The sequence below is a fragment of the Protopterus annectens genome, chromosome 12.part0, assembly GCF_019279795.1.
Source record: "Protopterus annectens isolate FY-2018-M chromosome 12.part0, PAN1.0, whole genome shotgun sequence".
NCBI lineage: Eukaryota > Metazoa > Chordata > Ceratodontiformes > Protopteridae > Protopterus > Protopterus annectens.
In genome coordinates, this window is record NC_056746.1 from 33388350 (window position 1) to 33414131 (window position 25782).

A 25782-nucleotide genomic window follows, 5' to 3' on the forward strand; every position below is an offset into this window, starting at 1 on the left:
CCCCAAATCATTTTCTCCAAAAAAATTTTTTCCCCAAATCATTTTCTCCAAAAAAATTTTTTCCCCAAATCATTTTCTCCAAAAAAATTTTTTCCCCAAATCATTTTCTCCAAAAAAATTTTTTCCCCAAATCATTTTCTCCAAAAAAATTTTTTCCCCAAATCATTTTCTCCAAAAAAATTTTTTCCCCAAATCATTTTCTCCAAAAAAATTTTTTCCCCAAATCTTTTTCCCTCCAAAAAAATTTTTTCCCCAAATCATTTTCTCCAAAAAAATTTTTTCCCCAAATCATTTCTCCAAAAAAATTTTTTCCCCAAATCACCCCCAAAAACCTTGGTTCTCAAATTTTACCCCCAAAAACCTTGGTTCTAAAAAATTTTGGTTTTTTCCCTTTTAATTTTTAAAAATTTTGGTTTTTTCCCTTTTAATTTTTAAAAATTTTGGTTTTTTCCCTTTTAATTTTTAAAAATTTTGGCCCCTTTTCCCTTTTAATTTTTAAAAATTTTGGTTTTTTCCCTTTTAATTTTTAAAAATTTTGGTTTTTTTTTTTTTTTTGTTTTTTTTTTTTTTTTTTTTTTTTCCCTTGGTTCTCAAATTTTACCCCCAAAAACCTTGGTTTTTAAATTTTACCCCCAAAAACCCGGTTCTCAAATTTTACCCCTTTTTTCCCTTTGGTTTTTTTTCCCCCTTTTTCCCCTTTGGTTTTTTTTCCAATTTTTCCCTTTGTTCTCAAATTTTACCCCCAAAAACCTTGTTCTCAAATTTTTTCCCCCCAAAAACCTTGGTTCTCAAATTTTACCCCCAAAAACCTTGGTTCTCAAATTTTACCCCCAAAAACCTTGGTTCTCAAATTTTACCCCCAAAAACCTTGGTTCTCAAATTTTACCCCCAAAAACCCTTTCCCCAAATCATTTTCTCCAAAAAAATTTTTTCCCCAAATCATTTTCTCCAAAAAAATTTTTTCCCCAAACCCTTGGTTCTCAAATTTTACCCCCAAAAACCTTGGTTCTCAAATTTTACCCCCAAAAACCTTGGTTCTCAAATTTTACCCCCAAAAACCTTGTTCTCAAATTTTACCCCCAAAAACCTTGGTTCTCAAATTTTACCCCCAAAAACCTTGGTTCTCAAATTTTACCCCCAAAAACCTTGGTTCTCAAAAAAACCCCCCCCTTTTTTTTTTACATTTTTTTAATTTCCCCTTTTCCCCCCTTTTTAAATTTAAACCCTTCCCCCTTTTGGCCCATTTTTTAAACCCCAAAATTTTGGTTTCATTTTTTAAACCCTTCCCCCTTTTGGTTTTTGGGCCCCTTTTTTCCCCCCCCCAAAAAACCCCCCTTTTTTCCACCCCCAAAAAACCCCCCTTTTTCCACCCCCAAAAAACCCCCCCCTTTTCCACCCCCAAAAAAACCCCCTTTTTCCACCCCCAAAAAACCCCCCTTTTTCCACCCCCAAAAAACCCCCCTTTTTCCACCCCCAAAAAACCCCCCTTTTTCCACCCCCAAAAAACCCCCCTTTTTTTTTTACATTTTTTTGGGCCCCCTTTTCCCCCCAAAAAATTTCCATTTCCCCTTTTCCCCCCAAAAAATTTCCCTTTTTCCCTTTGGTTTTTTTTCCAATTTTTCCCATTTTTTTTAAAAACCCCCTTTTTCCACCCCCAAAAAACCCCCCTTTTTCCACCCCCAAAAAACCCCCCTTTTTCCACCCCCAAAAAACCCCCCTTTTTCCACCCCCAAAAAAACCCCCCTTTTTTCCCTTTTCCCCCCAAAAAATTTCCATTTCCCTTGGTTCTCAAAAATTTAAAAATTTCCCCTTTTCCCCCCAAAAAATTTCCATTTCCCCTTTTTCCCCCCAAAAAATTTCCATTTCCCCTTTTCCCCCCAAAAAATTTCCATTTCCCCTTTTTCCAAAAATTCCCTTTTAAATTTTGGTTTTAAAAATTCTTTTTTCCCCCCCAATTTAAATTTTTTTTTAAATTTTGGCCCCCAAATTTTTAATCCCCCCTTTTTTTAAAAAAAAAAATTTTTTTTTGGCCCAAATTTTTTTTTAAATTCCCCCCCCCTTTTTAAATTTTTTTAAATTCCCCCCCCCTTTTTAAATTTTTTTAAATTTTTTTTTTTTTCTTTTTCCACCCCCCAAATTTTTCTTTTCCCCCCCCAAAATTTTTTCTTTTGCCACCCCCCAAATTTTTACATAGTATCATTGCCATCTGCTCTGCACATCATTAGGTTCTACATAGTATCATTGCCATCTGCTCTGCACATCATTAGGTTCTACATAGTATCATTGCCATCTGCTCTGCACATCATTAGGTTCTACATAGTATCATTGCCATCTGCTCTGCACATCATTAGGTTCTACATAGTATCATTGCCATCTGCTCTGCACATCATTAGGTTCTACATAGTATCATTGCCATCTGCTCTGCACATCATTAGGTTCTACATAGTATCATTGCCATCTGCTCTGCACATCATTAGGTTCTACATAGTATCATTGCCATCTGCTCTGCACATCATTAGGTTCTACATAGTATCATTGCCATCTGCTCTGCACATCATTAGGTTCTACATAGTATCATTGCCACCTGCTCTGCACATCATTAGGTTCTACATAGTATCATTGCCATCTGCTCTGCACATCATTAGGTTCTACATAGTATCATTGCCATCTGCTCTGCACATCATTAGGTTCTACATAGTATCATTGCCATCTGCTCTGCACATCATTAGGTTCTACATAGTATCATTGCCATCTGCTCTGCACATCATTAGGTTCTACATAGTATCATTGCCATCTGCTCTGCACATCATTAGGTTCTACATAGTATCATTGCCATCTGCTCTGCACATCATTAGGTTCTACATAGTATCATTGCCATCTGCTCTGCACATCATTAGGTTCTACATAGTATCATTGCCATCTGCTCTGCACATCATTAAGTTCTACATAGTATCATTGCCATCTGCTCTGCACATCATTAGGTTCTACATAGTATCATTGCCATCTGCTCTGCACATCATTAGGTTCTACATAGTATCATTGCCATCTGCTCTGCACATCATTAGGTTCTACATAGTATCATTGCCATCTGCTCTGCACATCATTAGGTTCTACATAGTATCATTGCCATCTGCTCTGCACATCATTAGGTTCTACATAGTATCATTGCCATCTGCTCTGCACATCATTAGGTTCTACATAGTATCATTGCCATCTGCTCTGCACATCATTAGGTTCTACATAGTATCATTGCCATCTGCTCTGCACATCATTAGGTTCTACATAGTATCATTGCCATCTGCTCTGCACATCATTAGGTTCTACATAGTATCATTGCCATCTGCTCTGCACATCATTAGGTTCTACATAGTATCATTGCCATCTGCTCTGCACATCATTAGGTTCTACATAGTATCATTGCCATCTGCTCTGCACATCATTAGGTTCTACATAGTATCATTGCCATCTGCTCTGCACATCATTAGGTTCTACATAGTATCATTGCCATCTGCTCTGCACATCATTAAGTTCTACATAGTATCATTGCCATCTGCTCTGCACATCATTAGGTTCTACATAGTATCATTGCCATCTGCTCTGCACATCATTAGGTTCTACATAGTATCATTGCCATCTGCTCTGCACATCATTAGGTTCTACATAGTATCATTGCCATCTGCTCTGCACATCATTAGGTTCTACATAGTATCATTGCCATCTGCTCTGCACATCATTAGGTTCTACATAGTATCATTGCCATCTGCTCTGCACATCATTAGGTTCTACATAGTATCATTGCCATCTGCTCTGCACATCATTAGGTTCTACATAGTATCATTGCCATCTGCTCTGCACATCATTAGGTTCTACATAGTATCATTGCCATCTGCTCTGCACATCATTAGGTTCTACATAGTATCATTGCCATCTGCTCTGCACATCATTAGGTTCTACATAGTATCATTGCCATCTGCTCTGCACATCATTAGGTTCTACATAGTATCATTGCCATCTGCTCTGCACATCATTAGGTTCTACATAGTATCATTGCCATCTGCTCTGCACATCATTAGGTTCTACATAGTATCATTGCCATCTGCTCTGCACATCATTAGGTTCTACATAGTATCATTGCCATCTGCTCTGCACATCATTAGGTTCTACATAGTATCATTGCCATCTGCTCTGCACATCATTAGGTTCTACATAGTATCATTGCCATCTGCTCTGCACATCATTAGGTTCTACATAGTATCATTGCCATCTGCTCTGCACATCATTAGGTTCTACATAGTATCATTGCCATCTGCTCTGCACATCATTAGGTTCTACATAGTATCATTGCCATCTGCTCTGCACATCATTAGGTTCTACATAGTATCATTGCCATCTGCTCTGCACATCATTAGGTTCTACATAGTATCATTGCCATCTGCTCTGCACATCATTAGGTTCTACATAGTATCATTGCCATCTGCTCTGCACATCATTAGGTTCTACATAGTATCATTGCCATCTGCTCTGCACATCATTAGGTTCTACATAGTATCATTGCCATCTGCTCTGCACATCATTAGGTTCTACATAGTATCATTGCCATCTGCTCTGCACATCATTAGGTTCTACATAGTATCATTGCCATCTGCTCTGCACATCATTAGGTTCTACATAGTATCATTGCCATCTGCTCTGCACATCATTAGGTTCTACATAGTATCATTGCCATCTGCTCTGCACATCATTAGGTTCTACATAGTATCATTGCCATCTGCTCTGCACATCATTAGGTTCTACATAGTATCATTGCCATCTGCTCTGCACATCATTAGGTTCTACATAGTATCATTGCCATCTGCTCTGCACATCATTAGGTTCTACATAGTATCATTGCCATCTGCTCTGCACATCATTAGGTTCTACATAGTATCATTGCCATCTGCTCTGCACATCATTAGGTTCTACATAGTATCATTGCCATCTGCTCTGCACATCATTAGGTTCTACATAGTATCATTGCCATCTGCTCTGCACATCATTAGGTTCTACATAGTATCATTGCCATCTGCTCTGCACATCATTAGGTTCTACATAGTATCATTGCCATCTGCTCTGCACATCATTAGGTTCTACATAGTATCATTGCCATCTGCTCTGCACATCATTAGGTTCTACATAGTATCATTGCCATCTGCTCTGCACATCATTAGGTTCTACATAGTATCATTGCCATCTGCTCTGCACATCATTAGGTTCTACATAGTATCATTGCCATCTGCTCTGCACATCATTAGGTTCTACATAGTATCATTGCCATCTGCTCTGCACATCATTAGGTTCTACATAGTATCATTGCCATCTGCTCTGCACATCATTAGGTTCTACATAGTATCATTGCCATCTGCTCTGCACATCATTAGGTTCTACATAGTATCATTGCCATCTGCTCTGCACATCATTAGGTTCTACATAGTATCATTGCCATCTGCTCTGCACATCATTAGGTTCTACATAGTATCATTGCCATCTGCTCTGCACATCATTAGGTTCTACATAGTATCATTGCCATCTGCTCTGCACATCATTAGGTTCTACATAGTATCATTGCCATCTGCTCTGCACATCATTAGGTTCTACATAGTATCATTGCCATCTGCTCTGCACATCATTAGGTTCTACATAGTATCATTGCCATCTGCTCTGCACATCATTAGGTTCTACATAGTATCATTGCCATCTGCTCTGCACATCATTAGGTTCTACATAGTATCATTGCCATCTGCTCTGCACATCATTAGGTTCTACATAGTATCATTGCCATCTGCTCTGCACATCATTAGGTTCTACATAGTATCATTGCCATCTGCTCTGCACATCATTAGGTTCTACATAGTATCATTGCCATCTGCTCTGCACATCATTAGGTTCTACATAGTATCATTGCCATCTGCTCTGCACATCATTAGGTTCTACATAGTATCATTGCCATCTGCTCTGCACATCATTAGGTTCTACATAGTATCATTGCCATCTGCTCTGCACATCATTAGGTTCTACATAGTATCATTGCCATCTGCTCTGCACATCATTAGGTTCTACATAGTATCATTGCCATCTGCTCTGCACATCATTAGGTTCTACATAGTATCATTGCCATCTGCTCTGCACATCATTAGGTTCTACATAGTATCATTGCCATCTGCTCTGCACATCATTAGGTTCTACATAGTATCATTGCCATCTGCTCTGCACATCATTAGGTTCTACATAGTATCATTGCCATCTGCTCTGCACATCATTAGGTTCTACATAGTATCATTGCCATCTGCTCTGCACATCATTAGGTTCTACATAGTATCATTGCCATCTGCTCTGCACATCATTAGGTTCTACATAGTATCATTGCCATCTGCTCTGCACATCATTAGGTTCTACATAGTATCATTGCCATCTGCTCTGCACATCATTAGGTTCTACATAGTATCATTGCCATCTGCTCTGCACATCATTAGGTTCTACATAGTATCATTGCCATCTGCTCTGCACATCATTAGGTTCTACATAGTATCATTGCCATCTGCTCTGCACATCATTAGGTTCTACATAGTATCATTGCCATCTGCTCTGCACATCATTAGGTTCTACATAGTATCATTGCCATCTGCTCTGCACATCATTAGGTTCTACATAGTATCATTGCCATCTGCTCTGCACATCATTAGGTTCTACATAGTATCATTGCCATCTGCTCTGCACATCATTAGGTTCTACATAGTATCATTGCCATCTGCTCTGCACATCATTAGGTTCTACATAGTATCATTGCCATCTGCTCTGCACATCATTAGGTTCTACATAGTATCATTGCCATCTGCTCTGCACATCATTAGGTTCTACATAGTATCATTGCCACCTGCTCTGCACATCATTAGGTTCTACATAGTATCATTGCCATCTGCTCTGCACATCATTAGGTTCTACATAGTATCATTGCCATCTGCTCTGCACATCATTAGGTTCTACATAGTATCATTGCCATCTGCTCTGCACATCATTAGGTTCTACATAGTATCATTGCCATCTGCTCTGCACATCATTAGGTTCTACATAGTATCATTGCCATCTGCTCTGCACATCATTAGGTTCTACATAGTATCATTGCCATCTGCTCTGCACATCATTAGGTTCTACATAGTATCATTGCCATCTGCTCTGCACATCATTAGGTTCTACATAGTATCATTGCCATCTGCTCTGCACATCATTAGGTTCTACATAGTATCATTGCCATCTGCTCTGCACATCATTAGGTTCTACATAGTATCATTGCCATCTGCTCTGCACATCATTAGGTTCTACATAGTATCATTGCCATCTGCTCTGCACATCATTAAGTTCTACATAGTATCATTGCCATCTGCTCTGCACATCATTAGGTTCTACATAGTATCATTGCCATCTGCTCTGCACATCATTAGGTTCTACATAGTATCATTGCCATCTGCTCTGCACATCATTAGGTTCTACATAGTATCATTGCCATCTGCTCTGCACATCATTAGGTTCTACATAGTATCATTGCCATCTGCTCTGCACATCATTAGGTTCTACATAGTATCATTGCCATCTGCTCTGCACATCATTAGGTTCTACATAGTATCATTGCCATCTGCTCTGCACATCATTAGGTTCTACATAGTATCATTGCCATCTGCTCTGCACATCATTAGGTTCTACATAGTATCATTGCCATCTGCTCTGCACATCATTAGGTTCTACATAGTATCATTGCCATCTGCTCTGCACATCATTAGGTTCTACATAGTATCATTGCCATCTGCTCTGCACATCATTAGGTTCTACATAGTATCATTGCCATCTGCTCTGCACATCATTAGGTTCTACATAGTATCATTGCCATCTGCTCTGCACATCATTAGGTTCTACATAGTATCATTGCCATCTGCTCTGCACATCATTAGGTTCTACATAGTATCATTGCCATCTGCTCTGCACATCATTAAGTTCTACATAGTATCATTGCCATCTGCTCTGCACATCATTAGGTTCTACATAGTATCATTGCCATCTGCTCTGCACATCATTAGGTTCTACATAGTATCATTGCCATCTGCTCTGCACATCATTAGGTTCTACATAGTATCATTGCCATCTGCTCTGCACATCATTAGGTTCTACATAGTATCATTGCCATCTGCTCTGCACATCATTAAGTTCTACATAGTATCATTGCCATCTGCTCTGCACATCATTAGGTTCTACATAGTATCATTGCCATCTGCTCTGCACATCATTAGGTTCTACATAGTATCATTGCCATCTGCTCTGCACATCATTAGGTTCTACATAGTATCATTGCCATCTGCTCTGCACATCATTAGGTTCTACATAGTATCATTGCCACCTGCTCTGCACATCATTAGGTTCTACATAGTATCATTGCCATCTGCTCTGCACATCATTAAGTTCTACATAGTATCATTGCCATCTGCTCTGCACATCATTAGGTTCTACATAGTATCATTGCCATCTGCTCTGCACATCATTAGGTTCTACATAGTATCATTGTCATCTGCTCTGCACATCATTAGGTTCTACATAGTATCATTGCCACCTGCTCTGCACATCATTAAGTTCTACATAGTATCATTGCCATCTGCTCTGCACATCATTAAGTTCTACATAGTATCATTGCCACCTGCTCTGCACATCATTAGGTTCTACATAGTATCATTGCCATCTGCTCTGCACATCATTAGGTTCTACATAGTATCATTGCCATCTGCTCTGCACATCATTAGGTTCTACATAGTATCATTGCCACCTGCTCTGCACATCATTAAGTTCTACATAGTATCATTGCCACCTGCTCTGCACATCATTAGGTTCTACATAGTATCATTGCCACCTGCTCTGCACATCATTAGGTTCTACATAGTATCATTGCCACCTGCTCTGCACATCATTAGGTTCTACATAGTATCATTGCCACCTGCTCTGCACATCATTAGGTTCTACATAGTATCATTGCCACCTGCTCTGCACATCATTAGGTTCTACATAGTATCATTGCCATCTGCTCTGCACATCATTAGGTTCTACATAGTATCATTGCCATCTGCTCTGCACATCATTAGGTTCTACATAGTATCATTGCCATCTGCTCTGCACATCATTAGGTTCTACATAGTATCATTGCCATCTGCTCTGCACATCATTAAGTTCTACATAGTATCATTGCCATCTGCTCTGCACATCATTAGGTTCTACATAGTATCATTGCCATCTGCTCTGCACATCATTAGGTTCTACATAGTATCATTGCCATCTGCTCTGCACATCATTAGGTTCTACATAGTATCATTGCCATCTGCTCTGCACATCATTAAGTTCTACATAATATCATTGCCATCTGCTCTGCACATCATTAGGTTCTACATAGTATCATTGCCATCTGCTCTGCACATCATTAGGTTCTACATAGTATCATTGCCATCTGCTCTGCACATCATTAGGTTCTACATAGTATCATTGCCATCTGCTCTGCACATCATTAAGTTCTACATAGTATCATTGCCATCTGCTCTGCACATCATTATGTTCTACATAGTATCATTGCCATCTGCTCTGCACATCATTAAGTTTTACATAGTATCATTGCCATCTGCTCTGCACATCATTAGGTTCTACATAGTATCATTGCCATCTGCTCTGCACATCATTAGGTTCTACATAGTATCATTGCCATCTGCTCTGCACATTAAGTTCTACATAGTATCATTGCCACCTGCTCTGCACATCATTAAGTTCTACATAGTATAATTGCCATCTGCTCTGCACATCATTAGGTTCTACATAGTATCATTGCCATCTGCTCTGCACATCATTAAGTTCTACATAGTATCATTGCCACCTGCTCTGCACATCATTAGGTTCTACATAGTATCATTGCCATCTGCTCTGCACATCATTAGGTTCTACATAGTATCATTGCCATCTGCTCTGCACATCATTAGGTTATACATAGTATCATTGCCATCTGCTCTGCACATCATTAGGTTCTACATAGTATCATTGCCATCTGCTCTGCACATCATTAGGTTCTACATAGTATCATTGCCATCTGCTCTGCACATCATTAGGTTCTACATAGTATCATTGCCATCTGCTCTGCACATCATTAGGTTCTACATAGTATCATTGCCATCTGCTCTGCACATCATTAGGTTCTACATAGTATCATTGCCATCTGCTCTGCACATCATTAGGTTCTACATAGTATCATTGCCATCTGCTCTGCACATCATTAAGTTCTATATAGTATCATTGCTATCTGCTCTGCACATCATTAGGTTCTACACAGTATCATTGCCATCTGCTCTGCACATCATTAAGTTCTACATAGTATCATTGCCATCTGCTCTGCACATCATTAGGTTCTACATAGTATCATTGCCATCTGCTCTGCACATCATTAGGTTCTACATAGTATCATTGCCATCTGCTCTGCACATCATTAAGTTCTACATAGTATCATTGCCATCTGCTCTGCACATCATTAGGTTCTACATAGTATCATTGCCATCTGCTCTGCACATCATTAGGTTCTACATAGTATCATTGCCATATGCTCTGCACATCATTAGGTTCTACATAGTATCATTGCCATCTGCTCTGCACATCATTAGGTTCTACATAGTATCATTGCCATCTGCTCTGCACATCATTAGGTTCTTTTCAGTAGCTGTTAGCTAAATGCCACTGCCTGTATGAAGATGTTTTTACCAGGTATTACAGTACCATTTTTAATACCTCCACTTCAGTGATACTTCTTCCACAACCTTGTGCTGATAAACTGAGACTTTGGTTTGCAACAGTCAAAGCGAGGTGTCCTAATGTTCTCTGCTTCATATTTTGAACATTGTTGAAGATACTGACATGTGCTTCTTGTTTCCCATTGGAACAGGCCTCGAGTTCGAAGCTCTCTTCTGCTACAGCTCCTAGATTAAAACAACAGCAAGTCACCATTTTAACATCTAGACTGATATTAGCAAGTTCATAAGCAAAGATAATTTAATTAAATGTGGCCATGTTCAGAAGAATTTCATATTACATGCAAACATTGTATTTGATTTTTGGAAATCTTAGTGAAGAAGCTTCAAGCATGTAATAACATTTAGTCACAACCTGGAATGATGAGACAGTGAAAACATCAGTGAAAAAATCTTTAGTGAAGTTAAAAACTGTGTTTCAAGAAAAAGTAGTTTTTTAGCGTTATATTAGCTAACAAGCTAGTGGATGTGGTGAAGGGCTTCAAGTAGGCCTCCAATTCCAGGCACTAAATGGCAGATTTAATACAGATACTTGACAGAAGTGCTGTTTTTATAGAAAAAGTCTAATAAATGTTAAAACTTCCAAATGAGCCAACAGCTCCATGACACAGACAGATATGGACCTAACTGCATCAAAGCCAACCTGTGACTAGTTACTGACACAGGGCCAGGAAGAACTGGCATGGGAAGCTGGAACTAAGAAGCCACTGGTGGTCACCTGACTAAGAGGGGGAGATGCAGATTGATCAGCTGCTGCACTAACCTCTGTCACATGATTTGGGGCAACAGCTGGCATGGTCCCTGTCAATAAAGTCACAGGCAAATTCCAACCGATGTGTTAGTTGTTTTAATCAATGCACACTTTCGTTCGACTCCCTGGCTGAACTTCCTCAGATTGTAAAAAAGTTTCATCTAAAAACATTTCAATGGTAGCTGAATGTAAATTTCAGAAAATGTGTGGTGTTATTGAGATAGTCAACCAGGGTCTCAGCTTTATCCGCATCTCCCTTGATGATGATGAAAATATCATCAAGGAAGCATATGTAGAAAATAATTTCATCACTAATTTGCTTGACTTTAAAAATGAACTCATATTGCCACTGGGCCATGACTAAGTTGGCCACACTTGCCCCACAAGGTGATCACAATGACACCCCTATCTTTTGCAGATAGTATTCCCTCTCAAATAGGAAGAAATTATTGGATAAAGTTAAGTTCAATAATTCGAACGCTAGGTTGATTTCCATTTTAGCAGTACCCCTCCTAGTCAAGAAGGATCCTATCCACTCTAACCCTACTTCATAAGGAATTGAGGTATACAAGTCTTTCACATCTATTGAAAGGAACCCATGGTCATCATCAAACTTTAACTGATCTATTTTTTGCAAAAAAGACCATGAGTCCTTACAATTTTGTGTTTCAAATGGTAGGTATTTCTTTAAAATGGAATCAACCCATTTTGCGCAAGGATAAGGGTTTTTAAATATGTGAATGTGAGGTTAGATTTATCTGCCCACTGTTTGTTTTTAGGCATGTAACTGATGCTTGTAAAGAGCGGATAGGTGCTAACAATTATTGTGTTGATGAATGTGAGGGCTTTGCACTACCATTTTTGGTGTTGAAGCATGTGATTTTGCGATGTTATATTTTATTGGAATGTTTTTAGATTAAACTTTTTTACAGTCTGAGGAAGTTCGGCCAGGGAGTTGAACGAAAGTGTGCATTGATTAAAAGCAACTAACACATTGGTTAGAGTTTGCTTGTGACTTTCTTGACAAGTTTGTTTTTTAAGAAGTTTAGCTTGTTTTTGTACGATGGTCCCTATATGTGCTTGGATGCACCAGACAGAAATGCTCATGGTTAGCCTGGATGTGCCAAACAGTAACAGGCATGGTCATTACAAGTGCTTGGATGCACCAGACAGTAACAGACATGGTCATTACATGTGCTTGGGTGCACCGGACAGTAACAGGCATGGTCATTACATGTGCTTGGGTGCACCAGACAGTAACAGGCATGGTCATTACATGTGCTTGGGTGCACCAGACAGTAACAGACATGGTTATTACATGTGCACGGGTGCATCAGACAGTAACAGTCATAGTCACTATATGAAATGAGAAGGCATGCATATTACATGTACTTTGATGCACCAGACAGTAGCAGACATGGTCACTACATGTGTTTGGATGCACCAGATACTAACAGGCATGGTCACTATATGTACTGCAGATATGGTCAGTACATGTGCTTGAATGCATCAGACAGTAGCAGACATGGTCATTACATGTGCTTGGATTCACCAGACAGTAGCAGACATGGTCACTACATGTGTTTGGATGCACCAGATACTAACAGGCATGGTCATTACAGGTACTTGGATGCACCAGACAGTAGCAAACATGGTCATTACATGTGCTTCAGTGCAACAGACAATGCTCATCACCATAACTGTAGATTGCTAAATGTGTGGAAAATGCACACATCATGGACTGGTGTAGTGTGCCACACTTCAGCAGTATGCATGCCAAATTTGGGAAAGATAGTGAGTCAGTTAATATCAAAACCACAGAGTTACCCAGTGTAGTTCCCACATTCAAAAGGACTATTAGGGTTCCATCTATGTCTGTTCTTCCCATCTCTGGGGATAAGCTGGATCCGAAAGCGGGGATGAAGGAGGTTCCTGTAGCTGACCGATTCTCAGAGTATCACTATGGAGAAAAAACTCATATAGGAAAGTTAAATTATTCATTTAAATAGCGCAGTGAAATCTTGGTAAACAATCAGTAGCAGAATAACTTATAGCAATACACCATTTGTACAAAATGAGCAGCAGAATAACTTGTAGCAAAACACCATTTGTGCATAACGAGTAGCAGAATAACTTGTAGCAAATCACCAGTTGTGCACAATGAGTACCAGAATAACTTGTAGCAAAACACCAGCTGTGCACAATGAGTAGCAGAATAACTTGTAGCAAAACACCATTTGTGCACAATGAGTACCAGAATAGCTTATAACAAAACACCATTTGTGCACTATGAGTACCAGAATAGCTTGTAGCAAAACACCAGTTGTGCACAATGAGTACCAGAATAACTTGTAACAAAACACCATTTGTGCACAATGAGTACCAGAATAACTTGTAATAAAACACCATTTGTGCACAATGAGTACCAGAATAACTTGTAGCAAAACACCATTTGTGCACAATGAGTACCAGAACAACTTCTAGCAAAACACCAGTTGTGCACGAGTACAATGAGTACCAGACTAACTTGTAACAAAACACCATTTGTGCACGAGACCCAGAATAACTTGTAGCAAACCACGATTCGTGCACAATGAGTACCAGAATAACTTGTAAAAAAACACCATGTGTACACGAGTACCAGAATAACTTGTAGCAAAACACCATTTGTGCACGAGTACCAGAATAACTTGTAACAAAACACTATTTGTGCACAATGATTACCAGAATAATTTGTAGCAAAACACCATTTGTGCACAATGAGTACCAGAATAAATTGTAACAAAGCACCAGTTGTGCACAATGAGTACCAGAATAACTTGTAACAAAACACCATTTGTGCACAATGAGTAGCAGAATAACTTGTAGCAAAACACCATTTGTGCACAATGAGTACCAGAATAACTTGTAACAAAACACCATTTGTGCACAATGAGTACCAGTATAACTTGTGCAAAACACCATTTGTGCACAATGAGTACCAGAATAACTTGTAACAAAACACAATTTGTGAACAATGAGTAGCAGAATAACTTGTAGCAAAACACCATTTGTGCACGAGTAGCAGAATAACGTATAGCAAAACACCATTTGTGCACAATGAGTACCAGAATAACTTGCAGCAAAACAACAGTTGTGCACAATGAGTACCAGAATAACTTGTAGCAAAACACCATTTGTGCACAATGAGTACCAGAATAACTTGTAGCAAAACACCATTTGTGCACGAGTACCAGAATAACTTGTAGCAAAACACATTTGTGCACGGTACTGTGAGCTCAGTAACACATATGGAAGAGCTCAACTGAAAAAAAATTAAACAGCGCATAAGCTTTCTTATTCTGGACAGTACATTATCAAATGCTGTCCAAACCACAAAAGCTTATGCACATTTTACTTCTTTATTCACAACTGTTTCCTTTGGAGAGATAACTCAAGGATGTTGTTCTCATGTCGGTAATGTCCCCATTACTGTTGTGTCTTCCATCTGATGCTTACATCGTGATTGTCAGAAGTTGTGTGCTTCTACACAAGCTACCATGTCTGTACTACACCACACTGCTTAGGTAAACACGGTTGTGACTGTCCTCCCTCAAGTGACAAAATGGCCTCTTCACATGAGGTGGATGAGTCAGCTGTTCAAATCCCACCTCCTCACTTTTAACTGCTGAAATGTGCAACCTGCTAATCAAAACCCAGTCATCAGGCTCACAGAGTTTTTGACCCTAGGCCATAAGATGACATCTCTCTTTGTATTTAATTCTTTGAGCCCTAGGTAGACTGAACTTAATTTCATTACCTCATTTGATAAATTAGCTAAGAAGCCAATAGGACATCAAATTGTGCAAAGAAAGAACCCAAGGGCGGTTGAAAAGTCCAGAAGGTATCCAGGTCAGTTAAACAGCACAGCCACTTACACAATATTAGTGCAACATGAAATATACAAGTTGCATAACCAAATCCATGTCAAGCAATTAAAAATTTAAAAGAATGTTTATGAAAAACTTAAAAGTAACTTATGGGGAATCTAAAGTGAAAAAACTATGAAAAGAAAATGTCTGTACCTTGTTGTTATATAGTTTTTTTTTCACCATTAAGCAGTACAAGTTCTGCACACACTGTCCAGTAAAACAACTCTGCACCTATTTGCACATCTGAGTCATTCTGCACCTGGGTGGTACTCGTTTGGTCAAAAGTTAGAGGGCTGATTTTTATTTGATTATGCATTACACCAAAGTTATTTGGTCAATGTATGCAGAATCAGGTGAACACAGATCAGGTTAAGTTTTTGTGTTTGCGAATATGTGTGCATGTATGAATGTGTGGCTGTGTTTGAATGATGGATGTTTCTGAATGAATGCAGGTTTTGTGTCTATGAATATGTGTGCATGTACGAATGCATGGGTGTCTGAATGCATGGGTGTTTGTGAATGAATGCAGTTTTTGCATTTGTGAATATGTGTGCATGCATGAATGTGTGGGTGTCTGAATGCATGGGTGTTTGAAAATGAATTTAGTGTTTGTGAATATGTGTGCATGCATGAATGTGTGAGTGTCTGAATGCATGGGTGTTTGTGAATGAATTTAGTGTTTGTGAATATGTGTGCATGCATGAATGTGTGGGTGTCTGAATGCATGGGTGTTTGTAAATGAATGTAGTTTTTGCGTTTGTGAATATGTGTGCATGAATGAATGTGTGGGTGTCTGAATGCATGGGTGCTTGTGAATGAATGTAGTTTTTGCGTTTGTGAATATGTGTGCATGAATGAATGCGTGGCTGCCTGAATGCATGAATGTTTGTGAATGATTGCAGTTTTGTGTGTGTGTGTGTGTGTGTGTGTGTGTGTGTGTGTGTGTGTGTGTATGTGTGTGTGTGTATCTGTAATTTTGGTGCTGGGTGCTTGGTGGGTGACAGTGGAGTAAGGAGTTTTTCCTTATTCTCCACTGTTGTACAATAGTGGAGGTAGAATATTTGATTAGCAGGAGGAATAGGGGGTGCAGGAGGGTCCCCCACACAAAAACACTATTTTTTCTAATGTTCCTTTCATGATTACTTTGGTTTTGATTTGTGATTTCTTTATTTATATTATTTATTGGACAATTGTTTACAGGAAAAGTTCAATTGAGCCAGAAAGTGCCTATTTTCAGCAGAGACCCGGGGAGAAAAGCTCCACAATCACAATCTTTCAAAATCAAGAACAGACATTTTAATTCACAAAGTATCAAGTTACACTACAAAACATAAGAGTGAACAGACATTTTAATTCACAAAGTATCAAGTTACACTACAAAACATAAGAGTGAACAGACATTTTAATTCACAAAGTATCAAGTTACACTACAAAACATAAGAGTGAACAGACATTTTAATTCACAAAGTATCAAGTTACACTACAAAACATAAGAGTGAACAGACATTTTAATTCACAAAGTATCAAGTTACACTACAAAACATAAGAGTGAACAGACATTTTAATTCACAAAGTATCAAGTTACACTACAAAACATAAGAGTGAACAGACATTTTAATTCACAAAGTATCAAGTTACACTACAAAACATAAGAGTGGAAACATATTGCAATGAGAAAAACATAAACCATACCTTCCACAGAAGAGTGCAAAGAAAAGCAAGGACACGAGCCGGAGAAAACGTGTGAGGAAAAACTCAGCAGTCATATCACTTGTTACATAAATTAGTATGTGATAACTGAGACCTGAGACAATTCTAATAAGATATTTAGGGAGACGTTAGAGGTTACACAATTAGAGACAGTGAGGTTAACCTGAGTGATGTCTTAGCATGAGACAGCCGTTCATATTGTGCTCACAGAAGGAAAAAGGAAGAAGCTTGGAGAGGAGGAGATTATAAGATGAGTGCAGATAGGGTCTCTCCAGGTAGCTCAGATGAGTGCGGAGGGAAGGTCTGCAGAGATGAATTAAATAAGGTAAGGGAGTGAGGAGAACAGACAGGAGTGCAGTAGGAGGCTGGAGACGACTGTGAGTGTGATCTAGGTTGAAGGGGGTGAGTGAAGTATAGTGAGCAATGTCAGCCAGGATTGGCACAGGAGCAGGTCCAAGATTTTGTAAGGTATTCTTTTAGGGAGTATTTAAATACGTTAGAAATAGTACTGGTGGTTACTGGTGAGTATGAGAACAGGTTTTGTCAAGGGGATTTATGTGGTTTCTTTATGGTGAGAAGCTGTATGTCTTCCAAACTAAGAGTTCTTTTTGGAAAATATGTTGATTAAAGGGGTAAGAGCTGGACAGGCTAAGGGTTTGTGTATGATTTTATGTACTGTTATAAGTTAAATGTACGAGACGTGAAAGGGGAGCTCTAGCCAGCTAAGGTTATGCAGAGCTTTACAGTGATAGGTAAAGGAGGATGAATTAGTTATTACTTATTAAAGTTTATTTTCCTTTCTGTGGTGGTCCACCTTCGTTTGTTATTATAATAGGATGAATTAGTAGCAAACTTGGCAATTGTGATGTAGCAGCTTTCAAGTTTTTATATTTTTTTTTACGGAGGAATGTAAATTAGTTAGAACTGGTGCTCTATAGAGTAGGAAGGACAAAAGGTAGATTTTGGCTAGAGTCATTTTTGTGGGTGTGCTCAGAAATGTTTTTTTTTCTGTAAAGCATGCCAAGTTTTGATGGGTTTTCTTGATATTGTTTTGGATGTGGAGATCAAATATATGATTATGCTTATCAGCTATTATGACTCCTAATACATTGGTATAGTGAACTAATTACATTTCAGTGCCATTTGTCAAAAAGATTTTGAAAGATGCTTTGTTAGGGGGGGTGTTTTTGGGATAAAGATGAGGAGTTTGTCTTTTTGCAGGTTGACTAGGAGTTGTGCTCTTGTAAACCAGGTTTCAATTGAGATGACACCTTATTCAGTAATTTCTTGGTGGTGAATTAAGGTGTTTGAAGAGCAGATGATGGTATAATCATCTGCATCCTGAATCAAGGTTCCTTCTCAAGAAGATGAATGTAGGTTATTGATAAAAATATTGAATAGTACAGGGCCAAAGATGGATCCTTGTGGGACTCCTGTGGAAGTGGGAAGATATGCTGAGATGTATCCTTGTGGGACTCCTGTGGAAGTGGGAAGATATGCTGAGATGGATCCCTGTGGGACTCTTGTGGAAGTGGGTAGATATGCTGAGATGGATCCTTGTGAGACTCCTGTGGAAGTGGGAAGATATGCTGAGATGGATCCTTGTGGGACTCCTGCAGAAGTGGGAAGATATGTTGAGATGGATCCTTGTGGGGCTCCTGCGGAAGTGGGAAGATATACTGAGATGGATCCTTGTGGGACTCCTGTGGAAGTGGGAAGATATGCTGAGATGTATCTTGTGGGACTCCTGTGGAAGTAGGAAGATATGCTGAGATGGATTCTTGCCATTTTACAGCTTGTTGCCTCTTGGCAAGGTAGGTAGAGAACCACTGAATACATGGAGATGATAGACTCAGGGTGGAAAGTTTATTGAGGGGTTTACTGTGGGAAACCATGTCAAAGGCTTTTGATAGATCTAGAAATACTGCATTTACAAGTTGATTAGACGTGCCAGCTTTATTGACATTGTCTGTAAATGATAGTAATGCAGTGGAGGTGCTGCGGTCTAGCCAAAGTCCATGTTGCAGATTGGTGATTAGCTTATTTTGTACAAGATAGTGGAGAAATTGTTAATGTCCACATCTTTCAAGGATTTTAGAGAGAAGAGACAGGATGGTTATGGGACATAAATTTATAATGTCAGTGGAATTACCTCCTTGATGTAACAAGATCATATGGACCATTTTCCACAAGTTAGGGACACAGGATTCTGTTATTGATCTATTAATAAGAATCCTGATTAGGTATGCTATTGCACCTGCAGCTACATTTAAGTATTCCAGGGGAAGGTTGTCAGCCAAGGAGGAACAAGGTTTTAGTTTATATAAAACTTTTTTTATGAGAATTGTAGAAACTAGTTGAAAGTTAAAATGGGTGGAGTTGTCTCTGTGTGTATCGGAGAGGATGCAGTTAAGTGAGTCAGTTTTATGAAGGAAATGTGGTAGGGTCTGAGGTAGGGGAAGTTAGTTGTGTGGAAGGGGGGGTGTCCGGTGAGTCTGAGGTTAAGTTGGCTATACAGTCTATGAAGTATGCATTGAAATGGGTAGCTGTTTGAAGCAAGGGAATATCTGAGTATGGGCCGGGATTGTTTTTTGTACCTGGACTGATGAGAGACAATATGGAGGACCAGCATTTTTTAGGGCTGTTTTTATGGCAATCTTGTAGCTGAGTATAATAAGACATTTTATCTCTATTAACTTGTTTCTTCACTTGTTTTTTTTTTTTTTTTTAGCTTTTTTATTTTTATACTTTCACCAGTTAATCCATGCTTTGTCGCTATCTTTCATACAGACTTTACATTGGTTGGTGAGGGATGGGGTATGGCTGTTTTTAAATCTTTTTTTGTATGATGTGGGGTCAAGGTGTATTCAACTGCATCATTTAAGGGGAGTCTTTTTAGAATGGACCAGTTAACTGCTTTCACAGCTTCAATGAAAGACTCCTTGGAGAAACTGGAGAGATTATGGGTAGATTTGAGCATATGTTCCTTTGTTAGTTGTGTAATACTCCTGTGAGTGTAAGCTGGCAGTTGGTCACTATATGATATATTGAAACATGGAATTAATATTTGACATCCAGTAAATTAATACAGACAAAAAAATGATTCCAGAAGGAAATTAAATTCAACAGTTAAGATCACGTTGTTTAGACAAAAAGGTTCAATGTATACCATCTTAATAATAAGAACTGGTATGACAGTGGCATGAAATCATGACTGCAGTGATAAATAAGACTTCACACAGAGTAATGCTCTGCAAAGACAGGAATTTTATTTCTACAGATGATCATTGGGAAAGTGAAGAATTTCTTTTCAAATACTTGAACTGGATTAATTATTGGGGTTGGGGGGGTGGCCTAATGGTTACAGTGTTTGCCTTACAAACACAAGGAGCAGGGTTTGAGTCTCACAAAGGATAATTGGCTAGGCATTAAAATGGCTCGCAGGGGCAGTTAGCCTAGTACTAATTATGAACCTACTGAAGATCTTCTGCATCTTGCTGTAAATTAGCCTTGTTAAACAACAAGAGAGTGCACTTGTAAGCACTATTACTTTAGTAAAACTATGAAAAACAAAGAAAGAAGGAGAGGTTATCAAGAAATACTTAAGTTAAACAGCTCGATGAGTTGGAGTGCACTGCAAGATAGTTTAGTTGAGTAAGTCACACTAGCTACTAGAACAAGTCATGTGACCTCAGAGGATGTTATAATAACAGTGCAGGAGTAAAAGCCTCTGACTTGGTGGCCTAAGATTTTGGACCCTTCATTCACCCAGGAATTATAAATTATTTTTTTAATTACAGAAATTTAACAAAATGGGCTGTTATTATAGTTGGACTTCATAAACAATATCATATCCCTTAAAAGTTTGGTTCAAAGCTGACCAGAAAATCTATCAAACAGTCATTCAGACTTATTAGACTTTATGATGTACCAACAATAGAAAGAATGTACAGAAGGCTGCTTACACATACAGGTTCACCTGTGTAGAGAGGGCTACTTACACACGCAGGTTCACCTGTGTAGAGAGGGCTACTTACACATGCAGGTTCACGTGTGTAGAGAGGGCTACTTACACACGCAGGTTCACCTGTGTAGAGAGGGCTACTTACACACGCAGGTTCACCTGTGTAGAGAGGGCTACTTACACATGCAGGTTCACCTGTGTAGAGAGGGCTACTTACACACGCAGGTTCACCTGTGTAGAGAGGGCTACTTACACATGCAGGTTCACGTGTGTAGAGAGGGCTACTTACACACGCAGGTTCACCTGTGTAGAGAGGGCTACTTACACACGCAGGTTCACCTGTGTAGAGAGGGCTACTTACACATGCAGGTTCACCTGTGTAGAGAGGGCTACTTACACACGCAGGTTCACCTGTGTAGAGAGGGCTACTTACACATGCAGGTTCACCTGTGTAGAGAGGGCTACTTACACACGCAGGTTCACCTGTGTAGAGAGGGCTACTTACACATGCAGGTTCACCTGTGTAGAGAGGGCTACTTACACATGCAGGTTCACCTGTGTAGAGAGGGCTACTTACACATGCAGGTTCACCTGTGTAGAGAGGGCTGCTTACACACACAGGTTCACCTGTGCAGACAGGGCTACTTATACACTCAAGTTCACCTGTGTAGAGAAGGCTGCTTACACACGCAGGTTCACTTGTGTAGAGAAGGCTACTTACACACACAGGTTCACCTGACCTGTGGGCACAATGCTGATATTATGCCTTATAAAAAGCAAGCTGCTTAAATCCTTGATATGCATGCAGTTACAATAAAACTGCCATTCTGCTTCCACACACCTTGTGTATTTAATTACATTTTACACTTCCTTGGTTGTTGACACACTCATGATTAGACTATTTAGAGTAAATAGCACTTGGCAGATGTTATTGTAACATAATACGCAGAATAAAGGGTATTATATCTCTACACTTCCTATGCTCTATGAACTGCGATGCTGAAGTACTCAGACTATCCCACAGTAACTGTACATCTGTGCAGTCGATATACATCCAATTATATAAGTATTGCTGTTATTGTAGGCACTTTATGAGCATTCAGGTGAATTCTCTTCTGACAATACATTCTTTTACTGTTTTTTTTTCTATTTCTGCACTGATATCTTGATTGCACATAAAACATAATTTATTTATTTATGTACTGACATTTGTTGACCGGGAAAGTCCACTGGCTCAGTAACCCATTTTCAGTGGAGGCCTGGGAAAAAAGCTCCAAAAGTAATACAGAATATACAAACTTAACAAAAGCTTAATAAAATTTGATATCTGAGTACATATATAAGCAGATACGTAAACCCAGTACAAGAGCACAATATTAAGTCTTGGCATTACAATACAGAAGGCAAAGGTTACAAATATAAAAGGCAGAGTTATGCAGCAGTGTCATTATAGCGTGCGGTAGAGAAAAATTGCACAACTGTAAACAAGGCAAAAGTATTTAAAACATGGTATTTGTCATCTGAAATACATACATATGGTTCTGTGGCAGGGCTAGGCACCTGGTGGTATAAACCTTGGCTTTAGATGATTGTCACTGTTGAAGTGACACCCTGACCCCATGTGCAAAACTGGGGATAAGGGGTTATGGCTGGCTGGATGGATGGATGCATGTTGTCTAACTAAAGCACAGCTGTGTGCACCGCATTTGACAGCTGGCAGTAAGATAAAGCCATACTAACTGCCTAATGGCAGTGGAATTGTGTACTGTGTACTTGCATAGCTGTACTTTTGTATTGTATGTTTTTTATGTTACATCTTCCTGTGAGCATAATGGGAAAACATGATGCAATAACCCTCTCCCATGAATATTGTACTTAAATAACCCTATCCCATGAATATTGTACTTAAGAAGATAAAATGGAAACTAGATGACTGATTTGTGAATATGTTTAGCAGCAATTTAGCTACTTTTGACCCAGTTAAGAAGGAGTGGTTCTTCATACTAAAAAGGAAGAAAGTTTAAATTCCTCACAAAAAGCATGACTGACAATAAAAATACTGTTTTACGTAACTGGAAACACATCTTACAAGTGATTAATACTCACCAATAACAATAAGTAATGTACAAACTGCATCTTGGTAATCTAAGTCTGATAAACATAACCTGCGAATACATACTGCATGTGGCTATTAAGTCACTTAAACTAAAAGCCCCTATGTTACACACCAGAAACATACAGCTGTGGATAATTGGTAAGCACAGAACAAGCAGAAGGCAGACTCAGACTCTAGATACAACAGAAAGGCTAATCTCTTACTATCAACTTTGAGCAAAGGATGCCCCTCCGGAGGGTGAAACAGTACTGAACCATCACCCATTCCACTGTTTTGCCTTACTGGTTTATGAAGACCAAATGGCTAAAATGACAGCTCAGTGTTAGGGATTGAAACTTAGGCTCCTAATCAGAAAACAGACTGTCCAAGATGAAGCATAGCTAGCAGGAAAAAAAAAAGCCAACACCAGCTAATTACAGATGATTTTCTGACTGTATAATTATGGCAGATCTTAGGGCATGTAGTTGTACCTTGGTCACCTTTGTGACATTCCTTAACTGACTACAACCTATAATTATGGCAGGTCTTAGGGGATGTAGTTGTACCTTGGTGACCTTTGTGACATTCCATACCTGACTACAACCTATAATTATGGCAGATCTTAGGGCATGTAGTTGTACCTTGGTGACCTTTGTGACATTCCATACCTGACTACAACCTATAATTATGGCAGATCTTAGGGCATGTAGTTATACCTTGGTGACCTTGGTAACATTCCATACCTGACTACAACCTTTAATTATGGCAGGTCTTAGGGGATGTAGTTGTACCTTGGTGACCTTGGTAACATTCCATACCCGACTACAACCTTTAATTATGGCAGGTCTTAGGGGATGTAGTTGTACCTTGGTGACCTTGGTAACATTCCATACCTGACTACAACCTTTAATTATGGCAGGTCTTAGGGGATGTAGTTTACCTTGGTGACCTTTGTGACATTCCATACCTGACTACAACCTTTAATTATGGCAGGTCTTAGGGGATGTAGTTGTACCTTGGTGACCTTTGTGACATTCCATACCTGACTACAACCTGTAATTATGACAAGTCTTATGAGATGTAGTTGTACCTTGGTGACCTTTGTGACATTCCATACCTGACTACAACCTATAATTATGGCAGATCTTAGAGCATGTAGTTGTACCTTGGCGACCTTTGTGACATTCCATACCTGACTACAACCTATAATTATGGCAGATCTTAGGGTATGTAGTTGTACCTTGGTGACCTTTGTGACATTCCATACCTGACTACAACCTATAATTATGGCAGATCTTAGGGCATGTAGTTGTACCTTGGTGACCTTTGTGACATTCCATACCTGACTACAACCTATAATTATGGCAGATCTTAGGGCATGTAGTTGTACCTTGGTGACCTTTGTGGCATTCCATACCTGACTACAACCTATAATTATGGCAGATCTTAGGGCATGTAGTTGTACCTTGGTGACCTTTGTGACATTCCATACCTGACTACAACCTATAATTATGGCAGATCTTAGGGCATGTAGTTGTACCTTGGTGACCTTTGTGACATTCCATACCTGACTACAACCTATAATTATGGCAGATCTTAGGGCATGTAGTTGTACCTTGGTGACCTTTGTGACATTCCATACCTGACTACAACCTATAATTATGGCAGATCTTAGGGCATGTAGTTGTACCTTGGTGACCTTTGTGACATTCCATACCCGACTACAAAAAATGTGTTCAGCAGCTGAACATGAAGGCGAGACATTGATGCTCAAATGCAGGAGGAACTTTTTTATGATCTTAAACATCCCCTCTTCAGTAGTTGTCAGGGTACAGGCATGTAAAATGTTCTGAAAGAAAGAGCACTCTCGTTCGATCCCATGGATGGAAATGACCCTGACTTGTAGAAGTCTATCACTAGTTTCTGAACGAGAAGAAAGGAAACAATGAACAAGATAAAAGTGTTATCTACCCACTGAGTCTATAGCTTGTTTCGGCATCAGACTGGCTCAGCTTAAAGACACAGATGTGGATGGCACCACATTAGCTAAGGAATGATAAATTACTACTATTGTTGAATATCTGCAGTAATGAATATTAGCATTACAGAAGAGAGACGAAAAATGTCTCCGGGATGGAAAGCAAAGGACTATATATAGTGAGCAAATGGTATAAACAATTCCGAATTTAAATCAAGCCAGGTTAAAGCATGATAGCAGGGGCGTTGATTATATATAGTGAGCAAACGGTATAAACAATTCCGAATTTAAATCAAGCCAGGTTAAAGCATGATAGCAGGGGCGTTGATTATATATAGTGAGCAAACGGTATAAACAATTCCGAATTTAAATCAAGCCAGGTTAAAGCATGATAGCAGGGGCGTTGATCTGGTGAGTAACAAGGCTTCGTATGTTTGTATTTCTATAGAGACTGAGAGGTAATCATGAAAGGTGCATTACTTAAACTGTTACTTCAGGTCTACCCTGAAATACTCAACAGATT

The 25782-nt window shown here is 39.1% G+C and overlaps 1 protein-coding gene across 1 annotated transcript in view; it reads right to left on the reverse strand.

Moving 5' to 3' along the window:
• The window catches only part of LOC122816123, a 958912-nt gene that overhangs the window by 732783 nt on the left and 200347 nt on the right, over positions 1–25782 (reverse strand). Inside the window, exon 6 of the mRNA XM_044088882.1 lies at positions 10831–11018. Coding sequence (XP_043944817.1) covers positions 10831–11018 — 188 coding nt within the window. The remainder of the gene's footprint in view (positions 1–10830; positions 11019–25782) is intronic.